At 44.6% G+C, this 16,628-nt stretch overlaps 1 protein-coding gene across 3 annotated transcripts in view; it reads right to left on the reverse strand.

Annotated features, from left to right (window-relative positions):
• Nrp1 (neuropilin 1) overlaps positions 1 to 16,628 on the reverse strand; it is a 143,007-nt gene that overhangs the window by 15,602 nt on the left and 110,777 nt on the right. For 2 of the 3 annotated variants that reach the window (XM_021647720.2, XM_021647721.2), the window contains exons 11-13: positions 12,694 to 12,838; positions 8,796 to 8,900; positions 2,313 to 2,372 (exon numbers count right to left, since the gene is read on the reverse strand). In XM_021647720.2, coding sequence (XP_021503395.1) covers positions 2,313 to 2,372; positions 8,796 to 8,900; positions 12,694 to 12,838 — 310 coding nt within the window. The remainder of the gene's footprint in view (positions 1 to 2,312; positions 2,373 to 8,795; positions 8,901 to 12,693; positions 12,839 to 16,628) is intronic. The other variant, XM_021647724.2, reaches the window with a different exon arrangement.

Consider the following 16,628-nt stretch of genomic DNA (forward strand, 5'->3'; position numbering starts at 1 on the left):
CCACAAATGCTCCATATGCCCTGATTTCTACGTGCTCCTCAAGCTGGCTTTTACTCATTGAGATGTCCCCTCAGCCCTCAAAACATAGATTCTGTTTAGTTTTAACTGCTCAGGAAATAGAATTTCAATGAAGACTTAGGGCCTGTCTGCTGTCACCTGTGAAGTGTGGGAAGCCTGAGTGCATCAAGGTTTAGGTGTGGCCATCCTAAGCTTGAGCTGGGCCTCTGTCTGGAAGTCCCTGTGAGGTCCATGCAATGACCTAACAAGAAGGTTATAGTGAATGGATATCTTCAAAGGTCACACAGTTCATGACCCTCCAGTGAGGAGGCAGAGACCAGATTCATAACTCAGATAATGGAATAAACAAGAGGCCATATGCACATTGTCTGCCTCTATGCTCAGCTGGGCCGTCTGAACCAGTCTTGTCTAGGTAGTGATAACAACAGGTCCCACTGACTCATGCTCTGTACACCTGCCCTCTGACTTCAGAAGACCCTGAGAGAGGGCTGACAGGCCCCTGTTTATAAGACCTAGAGCTCCTGTGAAAGCAACTGTGTTGCCAAAACCACGCCTGGTTTGGCCACCATGACCTTCAGTTTCATTCCTTTCAAAGATACCCATGCTCTTTTAATAGGCGAGAAGTTAGATGAATGAAGCAAAGGAGCTCACTGCTTCAGAGTGGTCCTAATCACTTCTGGCAAGAGGAGAAACTAGAAGGGCTGCTAAAATGCATGTGGTATCAGCAGAACCTCACTTGCTTTGTCCTCTTCCTGGTTCTAGAGGGACAAAGACAGCCATAGTCACACAGTCCCATTCCCGAGAAGCCCCACTAAGGACATGCAGACCAGGGCTTTACTCCTTGTAATAGCCTGGTGAGAGTGAAATATTTGCTAAGAGACACATGGGTGCTTCCCTTTGTCATCACACTACTAAAGCAATGTTGGAATTTTCCCACAAATCTCATGCTGGGAGAGGAAAGGCCTGGGCCAGCCAGAGGGAGAACTTGATCTCTGGGAAGACTTCACACAGGGCTGATGGCATACCTCTTGCCTTCTATTTAAACATAAATGGCATGCCAGAATCTCTAAGATGGAGTTCAGGGTCACTGGACCTCTTCCCAATGTGTCTGCATTGGATAAATTGTCTTTCTCTGCTTGTTGCTATTACTTGTTTGTTTGAATGACCTGTTGAGGATGGGTGACCAAACTTAGCTTATTAGGGCTGCTAGGGCCTGGGCTCAGAGCCTAGCAACATGCCAGGCTACAGCCCCTAAACTCAAATTATAATCTAGGAAGGTATGAACATTTGGGGGATTTAGGTGACTGTTCCTCTGCCTAATGTCTGAGGGGTTTTAGGCTATGTGGAAGCAAGCATTTTGTCAGCTGAGCTCCAGAAAACTAGGGGGAAGTTCCACAGAAGTTTGCCTTGCAGTTTAATCAGGTCAATGGTAACAGTGGCCTTTAAGGAAGCATGCTAATTAGGGCAGTCCTTTCTAGTCCTCTCTGAGGCAGTCACAGTATGGAGGAAACATTGATACACACCACACGGTCCGTTAATAAATGACTGCAGAGGCCAAGCCTGGATGAACTTCAATAAAGGAAATGGAAGAATCTGGAAAGCTGACCCTCTCACCTTCCTCTAATGATTAAAGTCTTAAAAAAAAAAAAAACAACAAACCCTCTGGTTGCTTATACAACTGCTTCCCTTCATGTGAGCCTGTGGGGAAGAATGCCACAGAATAGTAACAGAAAACAAAAGCGGGCAGCCTTTGATAACCCGCACTGTTGGTGCGCAGAGTCCTTGGGTTTTCCTCTGAGCTGGAGGAGAAGGGGCTGCTCCCAGGGTGCTTCCCTGCCCAGGCACAGTGTAAACCTTGGTTTCCTGAGCCAGTCTCGTGGCACACCCACTGTAAGCACTGTTGTAAAACTGCCAACTCCGTGGCAGGCGCAACAGACAAACTTTGCGCCTCTTGATTTTGCAGAATGGTGATGAAAATAAATAGTTAGGCTGTGGCTTGTGAGATTTCCTTCTTCTAGTTTGCAAACACAGGCCACATCAGAGCTGTGCTGCAATTAAACAAAGTATGTCTCTCAGTTCCCTGGGGGGTAGCTGGGACTTGTCATTCAGCACTGACTGATGAGAAAAGGAACCTTGTTTGCTGGGGCTTACTGGGGACCAAAAGCATGTGGCTTTTACAGCTTTCCTGCTCTCCTGGGTCTTTAGAGCCACTGAAGCCAGAAAGTTCAGCAATGCTGTTTAGAGAGTGGGATTAGAAGGGATGCATGGAATCTAGACACCTTAGGTTTTGATACCTGATTGAATGGTGCTGTCTATAATGGTTGGCTTCTCTGTGGCCAGGACAGTGGTGCCTCCTGAAAAATAAGAGCAGTAGCATATACCAAAATAAGAAAACAGGTAGTGTGCAATAATGTTACAAGTTCACAGACTGACACGTTCCCCACAAAACATTCTTACTTTAGTTCCTGCCAATATCAATCATATTTGACTGATACTTGGTCTACCACAATATCTAATTCAAAAAACATTACTATAAAATTGTCTTATTTTAATTTTATGCACATTTTGTACACATTTACATGTGTATGCAGATTCACACACATGTGCAGGGGCATGTGGATGCCAGAGGACAGTCTGAGGTGTCACGCTCAGGAGTGTTACTTTCCTCCCTTAGAGCAGGGTCACATAGTAGGGTAGACGGGCTGGCTGGTGAGTCCCAGGGTCACAGCACCACCTAACACTGCACTACAAGCTGCCGCACGCTCAGCTGTCGGTGGGGGTTCTAGGAGCTGACTTCAGGCTTGTGAGGAAGCCCCTTACCAACCGACAGCACTACTTCAAAAACCTCATACATTTGTTTAAATGTTTTAAATCAATCAATAAATATTGTCTCTATCTATAGTGTACAATTTCTCTCTCACACACACACAGAATAGCTAAATTGGGCTAATCAGCAAAGGCATCGCCCTTTTTTGGTGGTGGTGGTGGTGGTGGTGAAAACTCTGGTAGCAGTTTTCAAGTGTGCCATATATCCAGGCACATTTCCTCATCCAGAAGGCATGGCGGGTCAGGGACTTTGTTCTAAGGCTACATGCAGCATTCAGTTTCAACATTGAAATGCCAGGGCCTCTACCCTTTTTTCACTGACTTAAGGCTAACTGTCCTTATTGGCTTAAGTATTAAACTTGACCTACACCTTGAAGCTTTAAATAGTTTCCAGGGTTTGAAAAGTGTGCCTTCAGGGAAGTCATGAAGTCAGTCCCCACAGGTATTTTAAAATCACAGGAGGTTGTGGTTCTCCTTTTTCATATTCTTTCTTCTGGCATAGCTGTTTATTTTTTCCAAGAACAAATATATGGTTTGGAGAAGTGGTGGAAGGTATGTGAAGGCAAAGAGGATAAACACCTTTGCATACTCTGACGGAACTTGAACAATAATTATGTGAATACTGTCAGCTGTGATTCGGCCTGACTTCCTTGGCAATCTCAGTCAGGGAATGGGCTATAGCCTCTTGCAGACTTTAACTTCTCCTTTGGGTGGATTCTCTTCCACAGCACTCATTACTGTAAGCTGTCCTAACTAGTGTTGTCTCACTGTGTGTGTACATGTGTGTGTTGCTTGCATATGAAGATACACATGTATATATACATGTATGTACAGGAGGTTAATCTCAGATGCCATTTCTACCTTGGGTTTTTGAGACAGGGTCTGTCACTGAAACCTGGGGCTTCCTGGTTGGGCTATGCTGGCGGGCCATCAGGCCCTAGGACCTTCCTGCCTCCCAGTGCTGGGGTTACAAGTACATGCTTCATTCCTGTGCAGTGAGAACTCTACCAAGCCACCATGCCCCATGTGCTCCCTAATTTGCTCCACCACAAGAATAACCGCGGTGACTCACTGCAGCTTCCTCTCTACTTATCTCCTCTGGGACCTCAGTGGGAACAGAATCTCTGGGAGAAAAGGCCTTGAACGAAGGTATTTTCCAGAGCTTCTCAGATGAGTCTTTGACTCTGTGTCTGGGAAACAGTGGTGTGCTGCTCTTTACTCAGGGACTTGAGGAAGCCATTCTCCCCCAGTGTATTTGCCACACAGACTCTGGTTGTGGAGAACGGATCTTTTGTGCTGCTGTGCACACGCACAGTAGATGCACAGCACATGCACACATAGATATGCTGTGGAGGTCAACATCAAGTGTCTTTTTCAATTGGCTTCCATTTTATTTGAAATTATGCGTATTTTAAAAGCCTGTGTGTGCATGCGTGCACAAACCTGCGCTTCTACTTATGGAAGCCAGCGGGTACTGGATCCCCTAGAGCTGCAGTGACAGGTAGTTGTAAGTTGCCTGACATGGGTGCTGAGACCCAAGCCCAGATTTTATACAAGTTCTTAACCATTGAGCTTTCTCCAGAAAGTTCTCTTCATTTTGCTTCTGAGATTGAGCTTCTTTCTGAGCCTAGAGCTCATTATCTGGCTAAATTGACTAGCCAGTGAGTACAGGGGATCCTCTCTCTGCCTCTAGCACTGGGATTACTGATTCACACTGCCAAGTCTGACCTTTTAAATGGATTCTAGGATCTGAGCTCAGTTCTTCATGATTGTGTAGGAAGCACATTGTCTGTTAAACCATTTCCCCAGACTCAAGGAACTGATCTTTATCCCTGAGTATAAACACTGGGTGGGGGCATGGATGTACTGAGCCTTATCACAGAGCATTTTAAACATTAGTCTAAGGCGCCGTTGTGCTCTGCCCAGCAGCCTCACTTCATTCGGATTTGTGAAACACAGGCCTGTCCTTTCCTACTGCTCACAGGCTGGAACTAACATCAAATGTGCTTTTACGCATTAGAGAGATGCAATATTTTGCTTTTGGAACATCTAGAGGTTTCTGAGCTACCTCTTTGCACTAACATGTCTCACTCACTGAGTGAAAATGCTATAGGAGGGTTGCATGTGCATGCCCTCAGTAAGGTAGGCACTAGACAGAAGGTCAGTTTCTGATGGCAGGATTGGAGGGGGGCCAGAATACATTAGCATACTGTCTCCAGCAGTTTGAGAGGGTAAAGAGTCAAGGTGAACACTCACTTTCATATCTGAAATGCATCATCAGTTTTGTTACAAACTGGAAGCTAAATTCCACTGTTGGGTCCAGAGGACTCAAGGTGAAATTTCACCTCCCACTGCCTTTCAAAAGGGTTTGCAGTTGAGCAAGTTTGGGAGTGAATCTTAATTGTGGCTAGAAAGCATAGAGACACAAGGTTTCCAGTTTCTACCACAGGACAGTTCGCCTGAACGTCAGCATCACTTGTGAGTGGTAGTGCTTGCCTGGAGAGTTTGCTCCCCTGTATTTGACATCTTACCACAGGATAATCTAAACGGACTCTGAATGTTCTGATGGGACCGAACTGCTCAAGAGAGGATCAACCTCCTTTCCATACATCCTGCTCTCAAGGTTCACATGAAAAAGCTCCTGCTTGGTTTTATTGCACTAGACACCCAAAGCTAATAGATCTGGCCATAAAACCTGTCACAATTAGCCAAAAGGGTGACTGGAGAGCAGTGGTTCTTAACCCTCCTGATGCTTCGACCTTTAAATACAGTTCCTCGTGCTGTGGTGACCCCAACCATAAAGTTATTTTCATGTTACTTCATAACTGTTATGAATCATAATACAAATAATTTTGGAGAAAAAGATTTGCCAAAGGGGCCGTGCCCACAGGTTGAGAAGCCCTGTTCTAGGCTTAGAGGTTCTCGGGTTAGATGAGCTCAAGATGGATGTGCGTGTTTTACAGGTAGAGTGCTACTTGCATTACATGTGAGTTCAGGAGGCAGGTTTTTATATGTAGAAAAAATATAACTAATGAAAATGAAGCATAAGCATGAATAAAATTATGTGTTCTCGGTGGGCTGTGGGCTGGGCAAGACCAGCCCTTGAGGTTCTTGCTATGGGCAGAGATTTTTAGAATTGGTGAGACATACTAGCCTAAGAAAATAACTATTTTCTTTCTTGCCATGGTAACTTTAAAAATATTAAGGCTTTTTTTTTCCTCTGCTGAAGAAAGCATTTCAGCATTGTAGGTGAAACAAAACCTTGTCCTCTCAAGGGCTGTCAGTGTTTCCACTCTGAATGACACATTTTCTGGGGTGCGCAGCTTGCCTCATACGCGCTTTGCTCCAGGCTAACAGGCTCGCCCTATTCATTCAAAGGCTCCAGTTTCAGTTGGCTCAGTCATGAGCTAATGTAAAAATGAGAAGGCCGTTTGTTCGGATATGAGGAGTAAATCTGAGCCTTTGTTTCTAATCAATATTAACTGACCACTCCAGGGCTCATGAGGATAAGAGCTCTCCACAGAGCGCAATTGAAAAGGGTGTGCAATGATACTGAAATGCTTCCTTTTCATGACAGACCCTGAGGCTTGGGGTGGCTGGCTTACAGGAAACTCTGGGAAAACGGTACAGGGCCTGGCTTGGGGATGGAACTCTGTTTTGTATATCGGCCACATAACTTGTCATCTGATGTAAAAATGCCTCCGCATTATTTGGAGTAAGTTCTTGTGGCTACTTAGTATAAAATTTGCATTGACAACCCACAGCAATGTGGTAAGTGATTGTCTTGGAAATTTGAAGGGTAAAAGTTTCAAGGGGATGTGATTTAAGTATAAAAATTCTGGTTAGCTGTGCTACATTTCTGGACTAATTTTTTTTTTCCTTTTAACCTTGAATTTTACCCTTTAGCCTGGAGCTCTTTCCCTATTCCAGAGGAGAGATTTTGAAGTAATTGGAAATGAATCAAGGGGTATTCCCTAAATTTCAGCTCTAATGTGTTTAGCCATCAGCCTTGCAGTATTAGGAAATTACATGATAACACCTTCAATTTTTCTCATGACAATTCATTATGGGGGCTCAGGGTCAAGGAGCTGGGAAGAGAGTTCAGCAAAGTATTTGCTCACAAGCCTAAGGACTTTGATCCCCAGTACCCACATAAAAAGTAAGGTGCGTGAACCCCCAAAGAAAAAGCTGAAGTGAAGAGGCAGAGGCTCATAAGCAGAAAGAAAAGGAAGCTGGAGTGACAGTTCCAACCTTCTGGTCACCTGCTAGAGGACCTGGGCACCTACTGCAAGTCAGGCCGACAGGCATCTCTGTTTTGTAACAGCAGCCTGTGTCTGTGTGAAGGACAAGAGCTAAGCCTGCTCTGGTGTTCTGGTCTCCAGCAGCTGGGTATGCTGCTCACTGAGGGCCAGACACCTTCCTATGTTAGTGCCAGCTTTTCTCTTTGGTCCAGAGGGGTTCCCATCCTCTGTTTCTGAGAAGATGGCCATGGCAAAGCTGAACCCATTCTTACTTGTCATTCCATGGCCACTATGCACAAGAACAACTGTGTTCTGATATGGATACCAGGTCTAGCATGACTTCTCCCCAAACCAATGGCAGGTACCAGAGTAGACTGGACATCTACTGGCTTCCTGCCTTCTCAATGCCAGGAAGAATGGCAGCTACCACAGGACACCAAACACCTACCAGCTGCCTGCATCGTAGACTACCTTCATCATAGCACCTCAGGTATTCTCCTGACCTGGTGCCTCCTGACAGTCCTTACTGTCAGCAACACTTTCCAGGCAGGGTTGTGCATAAAGGCCCAATACAACTCTGAAGACCCCCAGGCAAGCACATCTCCAGGCCTCATCCACGTGTTAAACCACATCTGTCTAGGAACAGCATGGACTGTCAAAAGGGTCAGGGAAGAGTTTGGGTCTCTGCAGCTTCTGAATTACCTTGTCTGTTTAAATCTAATGCATTTTTTTTATATGGTGTGCAATAAAAAGCAAAGCAGTGTTTCAAAACACAAAGACAGGAGCTGAAGTACATTCTTCAACCATAGTGTGGGGGAGCTCCCTAGAGCTTGGTCAGCCTGTCTAGCCAAACCAGGGAATCTTGAGCTTTAGTGAGAGACTCTGTCTCCAAAAAAATAAGAAGGAATGAATTGAGGAAGACATTCAGTGTGGATCTCTGACTTTCACAATCACATACATGTGCATGCACACACAAGCACATGTATGTATAAAATAAAACAAATACCAGATTTTTCTGCCCCAATGGTCCTGTGATACTTTTTTATTTTTTTTTTCAAAACAGGGTGTGAACTTTAGTGCCCTGGTCAATTTTCACATGGGCAATCCTATTTCCCTGTTTGCTTAATTTCCTCTGCCATCTTAACTGTAAAGAAAGGTTTCTTCCTAGCTTTTGTGGTTTTGGATGGTGTGGCAGTGAGCCAGATAAACCCCGAGGTGCTGGGTGCAGCCCCATTTGAGGAATCTGTCAGCCAGGACTGATGTGACACCACAGGTACTTCTGCCTTAGTAAATTTCAATATAAAGCAATTTACAAAACCCTAACTTAAAAGTTGCATTGAAATTAGAAGTATAATTTAATCAATTTGTGGATGAAGTAAGTCTCCACTTAAACAAACAACTTTGTCCTCATTAGGGAAGAGAAGCGAATACTTGACAGTGTGTGTTTGGGTATGGGTGGTGTGCGCGTTGCATGGAAGGGGCTGTGTGAGGATGACCGTAGCACACTCAGCTCTGACAGTAGCTGCAACTGAAGTAGTGAAGTCTTTACGTGAGTGGCATGAGGAAATGAAGCCATGTGTGCTGTGGCCAAGTTCTATCCTGCAGTGGCCCTGCCAGCACCTGCCACCAACTGATGAGTGGCAAGCACACACAGAGGACCAAGACGCAGACTGACAAGGCACGGTGATGGGCGGAGGGTGGGCTCTGCACCTGTGAGCTGGAGGTCGTCGCCTGTGCCACTGTGGCAGTTGGCCTGGTCATCATCACACTCGTCCACCGGGTTCCCATTGGGTGTGGTTGGCTCAGCTGTAGGTGCTGAAACAAGAGCCAAGTATTACTTCTCACACTTCTGAAAACACACTCTTGAGGCTTTGGCTGTTGGAGCTGCTAAAGCTTGTGCAGCAGACTCAGAGCTGCAGTAAGGAGGGCAGGGACATGATCCATCTCTCTCAGAAAGCTAACTACTCCTGAAGTTTACCTAATACATGAGGCGCTGCTGGGCTGGGGTGTTTGATCCCTACCTGCTGAGTAGATGTGGCTGCAGAAGCAGTCAACACATAGTTATCTATATAAACACTTCTTTCCTGCAAACCTCTTGAGTTCTCCCGGATATTTGTTCACGACCTTGGAGTCAAGAGCCCCCTTGATAGATTAGACCATGTTTCCTTTTATTTCTAACGTACTGAGAAGTCACACCCATGAATTCTACCATAGTCTTAGTACTGACTAGTTTGCTGAGTTTATATCATTGGGTTTTCTTTCTTTTTTTTTTTTTTTTCTTTTTCTTTTTCTGCACAAAAAGCATCAGCTTACACTCAGCATGGCACTGTTCTTTGCTCAGACATTGTTGTGTTTCTCTCTAAGCAGTGGGGGCCCTCTGTCCCAGGCAGGTGTGTGAGCTGGACTGTCTCTATGGTCTAGTATTCAGTGGGATTACATTCCACTGCTGGCCGGGCCTCCTGTATCTTTGATTTTGTAGTTGAAAAGTAGCCAACATTAATCAAAGACTGCTTTTGAAGTCCTTTAAATTTGGTTCAGTCTTTTTTTTTTTTTTTTTAGCCTGTTACTCATTTTTTCAATCTGTTTAATATTTTACAGTTTGGGGAATTGTATTTCACATTACAGGACAAGAGATAAGGGTCAAGGCCCTTGAAGTAGGAGAACCATGAGATTCTGGAGTAGGGTGGGAGTGTGGGGGCTCCTCTCCAGCCCTGGCCAGGAGGAGTTACTAGTCACACCTGCTTTACCTGGAAGAATTCATCACTGTCACTGTGCTTAAGGACTGAACAGAGTTAAGATAAATATAGGGGCAGAGCTGAGCTAGGATCACAAATACACACCACCATTCCCAACTTTCTTCTATATGATTCTGGAAGTTGAACTGGGGGCCTTATTCTTGAAAGGCAAGGACTTTATCATCTGTGCCATCAACCCAGCCCTTATTTTTTTCATAATAAACAGTGATTTTTACACCCCCACATACCCCAGAAGCACACACGCACGTACACATGCACACAGTCATCTGAACACACATCCATGCACACTCCTCCCTGCTTTGCACACACGCCTGGCTTTACTCATTGCTATCACTGGGCCAGCAGAATGCTCTGGCCATCTGTGTAGCTATTGTCCCTCATCCTTGATAAGCTGCTACTTTTAAGACCTTTAAGCTCTGCTTGCTCTGCCGACTTCTCCTCACTGGAATAGTTCTCACAAGGAGAACCTTCATACTGGAAGTGGTCCAAAGTTGTGCCTAGGTTCCATTACAAAGAGTAAGAAATGACTCATTTTATGCCTTGGTTTCCCTACCTGAAAGTCTGGAGATCACTAACTGTTGTTAAAAAGAAGCTTGGGCTCAAAATAAAGAGTCCTTCAAGGTTGGATTGGACCTCACCACCAAGAAGCTTGACCCTGATGCTCATTTGCTAAAACCCAAGAATGGGTCTAAGGAGTGGAAAGTTTCCCTCTTACCATGTGCATTAAAAAGTGCTGGAATTACTCTTCCTAGATTTTTTTAAACCTGGTTCAGGGGAGTGCTTGTAGATTCCCTATCTTATGTACTCCAGAATTGAAACTGGCAAACTGCCACAAGGCTCAGTGTTTTCAAGCCTGCATTCATTCTACCCCCTAAATCACAGTTTCTTCCAGGGTCAGGGTGAAGCACCTGCCTCAGGGCACTGCCCCCCCCCCCTTCCCAGAGGACTACACTTCTCAGTGCACTGAATGAGTACATTTTACTTGACCAAGACTGTTAACTGCTTCTTTGTCATTTGCTTGATCTCTGGCATGTGGTCTGCATTGATACTGTTGGAAGATTCAGACGACAGATTTGGAAGTCAAAACCAAGGGGAGGGTAGGAGACAAGGCCTGATTTTAAATATACATCGAAAAGTAGCCATGAACTACTCAGCAGTGCCGTGATTGATAGCCCCAAACCCTATAGTGCATATGGAAAGTTCTACGGCATTTAATGTGCTCAGGAATGTAATTATGTTTGGGTAGCTCAACAGACACGTAATTTTGAAACCTGAGGAAGGTGATATTAAAAAGCTTTCTTTGCAACAACTTTGAGCATGTGCTCAGTTGATTAACATCTGGGCACCAACAACAGCCATTCTTCTAGGTAACCCAGAGAAGGACCTGGAGGTGGAAAAGCTGGTGTAAAATTACTCATTTATGCCCAGATCTAAGGCAGATGGGAATTCCAGGGCATCAAGCAATGAGTGGTAAATAACCAGCTCAAATCAATCAGCACCTCCATCCCAGGTAAGATTTTGGGTCTGATTTATGCTTTTGTGACCTTCATATGACAGACTGAGAAATGAGGATACATCCTTCAGCAGACCCTGCCATATTATCATATGTATCACTTTACCGCAGGTCAAACTTTGTTTCTTCCCAACAGCCTAAGGACTTTGTCCAAGGTATCTTGCTGTCCCTCTGTCAAATGCTGTTGCTGTTTGAGTAGGACATTGGTCAGCCCCAGAGACAGAAATTTGTATGGGACAGACCACTAGACATATTTATTTTTAATCATTTTTGCTTTATTGTGTGTGTGTGATGTATGTAGGTAGGTGGGTCCAAATGAGAATGTGTGCCCCAGTGCACATATGGAATCAGAGGTCAATTTTCATGGGTCAATTCCTTCCATAGAGGGTTCCAGGGATTGAACCCTTGTCAGTCTTGAACAGCAGAAGCAACTTTCCTTCTGGGCCATCTTTACGCACATCTCTGAAAGCTAAAGGAGTTGGCTGGAGATTTTTGGAATGTGGACAGAAGGAGAGGCAGCATAGTGGTTAAAGGGCTTTACTATGCTGCAATGGAAATATTTCAGAACGTGAGAGAGATGGTGGAAGTAAGAAAACTGTGGGAGTACTCAAAGACACTGAGGCATTTACTTTAAAATGCTAGCACACCTCATAATCTCAGCTAGTTGGGAAGCTGAGGCAGGAGTATCACAAATCTGAGGACAGTCTGGGCTATAGTAAGACCCGCATCTCAAAAATAAATAAGTGAAGTGGATTTTGTGTTCTGTATGTTTCACCTCAGTATTTTTGTATGTGAATACTCTTGTGTGTGGGTGTGCATGTGTACACACATGTGAAAGCCAGGGTCAGCTTTGGCAGTTGTCCCTCAGATGTTTTCCACTTTGATTTTTGAGAAGGTGGCTCTCACTGGCCTGAAAGAGCTCTGCCTGTCTCTGTCTCTCCAGTGCTGGGACTACAAATATGCACCACCATGCCCAGATTTTTGTTTTGTTTTGTTTTGTTTTATGTGGATGCTGAGGACTGAACTCAGGTCCAATCTTTGTGTGGCAAGCATTTTACTAATCAGCTGAGCTATATCCCTAACACACACACACATGCTCACACTTACTCAAGAGAGACAAACTCATAGACTCCAAAGAAGAAAAGCAGCGCAGACTACAAAGGCAAAAGTTGGGTGCTCTGTGGCATGGGCAGCTGCCAGGCCTCGCTGCTTGACGGGCATGGAGATGCAGCTCACTCAGGGGAAAGGTGGCAGTTTAACCACAGCACAGTCATAGGCACAAATGCAGGAGAAAACAAATAGAAAGAGAGAAAGAAGGGACTCTGGGAACTGTAGTTACCTTCCACTTCACAGCCTAGTAGCTCCATCCTCAGCCCAAGCCCGCTGTGTGTGGCTCTCTCAGGGTAGATCCTGATGAACCGTGTGGACAGAGGCGAAAACGTCCGGAGCTCAGGTGTGTCATAGTTGTTGTTGCCTTCGAAAGACTGTGAAACAAACAAACAAACAAACAAGCTGTGCTTAGTAAGAGAAAAAGTATTAAGGGTTGGGTAGGTAGTGTATAGGGTCAGATCCTTGTCTTCCAAGGGCCTGGATTCAACCCCAGAATCCATGTAAAAGAAAGTTGGGCATGATGATGTGCACTTGTGATCCCACCACTGGAGAGGCAGGGAGGCAGGGAGGCAGAGAGGCAGAGAGTCAGAGGCAGGGAGATCCCTGGAACTCAACCAGGCAGCCGAGTCTAATTGGCTATCCCCAGGTCAGTGAGGATCTGTCTCAAAACACAAGGAGGAAAATGCCTGAGGAATGGCACCTGAGGTTGTCCTCTGGCCTCCACATTTATGATCATCCTTGCACATCTCTCCCAAAGATAGACAGACAGATACACACACATGCATGAATATACCTGCATGACTCATACACACACACACACACACACACACACATAGACACACACCTGCAGATAGACAGACACACATACAGATATACAAATGCAGATACACAAATACACACATACAGACACACACAGACATACAGACATGCATGTCTGCCCACAACACATACATACACATACACATGAATGAATATACATGCCCATAGAACCTTCCCCACAGAAACTCACAGATACACAGGCACATACACATACAGACACACACATGTAAATAGACAGACACAAACATATTCACACGCACATACATACACACATATGAATGAACATATCTGCCCATGACCCATATGGACACATATACAGATCCACACACACAAGGGCACTCTTGGTTTCTTCTTTTTATAGGACAGTAGAAACTCTGTTAGTAACTGAGTATGAAATACACCCATCTGCCTTGCAGATGTGTCTCTGTATTATTTATTTGAGATAAGTGGAGGGAGACACCACAGAAAGCGAACTTACTGCCTCTTGAGTTTGTAATAGATACTGAAATTCAGTCAGCACCCTGGTTATGGCTCTTAAATGACCAGCTCCTAGTTTTGCTCAAACTTGGTCCTCTTGAAGAGAATGAATTAAATTCCCAAAGAAGAAAGAATTAATTTTCTTCTGTGATGCTTGGGTTAAAAACAAGGCCTACTGAGCTCTAGAGAAGTGCTCTACCCCTAATCTACAGCCTCACTCAGTTCAGAGCTAATTTAATGGAGTCCAAATGCTATTTTTCAAGACCTTGGATTAAACCAATGGGGGAAAATCTGTTTGCTTAAGGAGTACCCCTCAGCTGAAGGCTTTTACAGCTCAAAGGTCTTCTTTCTCTAGCAGTCAAAGCAGCCCTCGTTACCAGGGCCATTCTGGTGGTTGGCTGAACTACAATGTGCATTGGTACCTCTGTCTCTGTCTCTCACTGTCTCTATCTGTGTGTGTGTGTCTGCATGTATGTGTGTCTGTCTGTCTGTGTGTGTGTTTATTGAGGCCAGGGGACAACTTCAGGTATTATCCCCTCAGGCATCAACCACTTTTTTTTTGTTTTGTTTTTGAATCAAGTCAATTAAGGTACACTGATTAGCAACCTAACAGCATCTCTGTCTGGGCAGAGCTTTAGGGATCCACTTACTTCTGCCTCCCCAGCTGCTAGGACTACAAGTAGACACCACCACAACTGACTTTTTCATGTAGGTTGATCAAATTCAGGTCCTTATGCTTTTAAGGTGAGCACTTTACCTCCTGAACCATCTCTATCGCCCTCACACATCTTCATAGATGAGGAAACCAAGTCACAGAGTTGTTAAGGAATTTGCCCACGGCAGAGCCAGCATCCAAACCAAAACTGGCTTACTAGCACTCTCAGTCACGACAATAAGATTCTCCTGCTCTCAGAAATCAAGTGCCACCTTCTCCTCATTTATTTTGCTTTTGAGGAGAGAAGGTCTTCCTATGGTACCCAGGGCTGACTACTGTCCCTGAGCTGACATGATTCTCCTGCCTTGGGCTCCTGTGCAGCTGAGATGTCTGCTGCATCCAGATTCTAGCCTCTTCACTAGTCAGCAAGAACACCAAGTTCCAGGATATGTCTGTACCCAGGAATCACATTTGTGTTCACTGAAAATGACTTTAATTTGATGCAAACTGGCAACCAGATGGAGTGGCCATCCCAGCCATATCGGACAGGCTTAGCATCCTACCACAGCAGAAGATGTGAATATTCTGTGGAGAAAATGCCATGACTAGAGGAAGCATGTAGGAAGAGACAAACAGACAACTAAGGGCTCTGAAGTCTTAAAGTAGACTAATTAGCCTTTTATAGCTCAGATACACAGTAGAAATCTAACATGCTAACACTAGAGCTTAATTAATTAATTTCCTTTTTTAAGAAAATACATTTGCTTTCAAGGTCCTGACTCTTGATAGATCTGCAAGTACTGTGAGTAACTGAGAATCTGACATGCAGTATTGTTAGACCCAATTAAGTTGTTGTCAGTGAGACGCTAATTTTAATGAAAACACCATTACTATACAGACAAGTCCTGCCTATGCTGAGGTGGCTGAGAAGATGAGAAGAGGAAGCACAGGTACCTTTGGAATCCTGGAACCCTTTCTTCTTTTCAGCTTGGACAAAGAATGAAGACAATGTGAATACATTATAAAAGCTGTCAGTGGTGAGCAGGGAAAACACCAGCAGTCAAAGCTACATGGACTGGGGTGAACTCAGATATCCGAGGCTTGCTTAGCCAATTGGCACTGGTTTCTACAAACCACCATGCTTTATAATATGAGGTCTTTGGCTCCTTCTAGTCCTGAGAAGTCTAGATAATCTAGACCCTGCCACATGCAACCATTCTGTCAAGACGGAAGTTAAAAGAGAAATAATCATGCCCTCACTTTGGCTTTGGACTATTGAAAAACAACGGGCCGGGAAGAATTCGAATTACCCTAGTAAATTCTGGGCGAAGGAAAAGGCTAAAGGCTGGTGCTAGCCAGGGTGAGAGCTTGTCTCCCAGAGAGATTTCACACAGTTCTGAGAACTTGTCAGACTATTTTGCAACAGATCTGGGACAAGGGCGGCAGTGATGGGGAGACCACATTTGATCGGCAGTGCTTAGCTATGCCCGCCTCTTGCCCTGTATTTGTAAGCTTGGGGCCACTGATACCCTTTTGTTCATCTTCTCAATAAGGCCATATTGAATAAATATCCTTTGTCTGTTTTTCACTGTTATTTGTGATGACCAAAACTAGCCTGTTAGGCTGCCAGGCCAGCTAGGCTATGACCATAATGTCTCTGATAGAAGATTACACATTTGCGGGTGGAAGTGAGGGCAGGGCACAGAAGAGATTAACTCACAAAAGCATTGTTTATCCTACAAATGCCCTCACTTCACTTTTACATGAATGATGGCTGGCACCCTCAGCAGGTAGCTGGCATTTGCACCTCTAAGTAGAAAATGTTTCATACATCTTTCTATAACTTGAAAATGTAGGCTGTCTGAAAGGGAAGACTTTACCAACTTCCATCTCTACTTTAATATTATTTCAGTGGAAGGGCAAGCTAAGAATCATAGATTAGGCTTAGTCTAATCGATTTAATAGTCTCCATGGCTTCAGGTATCATAGGAAGATGATAGTGATAAATATTTCAGGACTAAAACCCCATGTATCAACCAGTCTCCAGCAGAAGACTCTGTTAAAGTTGAAACACATGTGTTAGCTCCTTTCGAAACTCTATACTGCAGCAGGCTGACAGCCTTAGGCTCCATTGCCATGGCAGTTAGATGACAGAAAGCATACGTTGCCTCCTATCAGACACATATGGCGACTTGTTTGCTCTTTTGGAACCT

This window comes from Meriones unguiculatus, chromosome 10, assembly GCF_030254825.1.
Source record: "Meriones unguiculatus strain TT.TT164.6M chromosome 10, Bangor_MerUng_6.1, whole genome shotgun sequence".
Lineage (NCBI taxonomy): Eukaryota > Metazoa > Chordata > Mammalia > Rodentia > Muridae > Meriones > Meriones unguiculatus.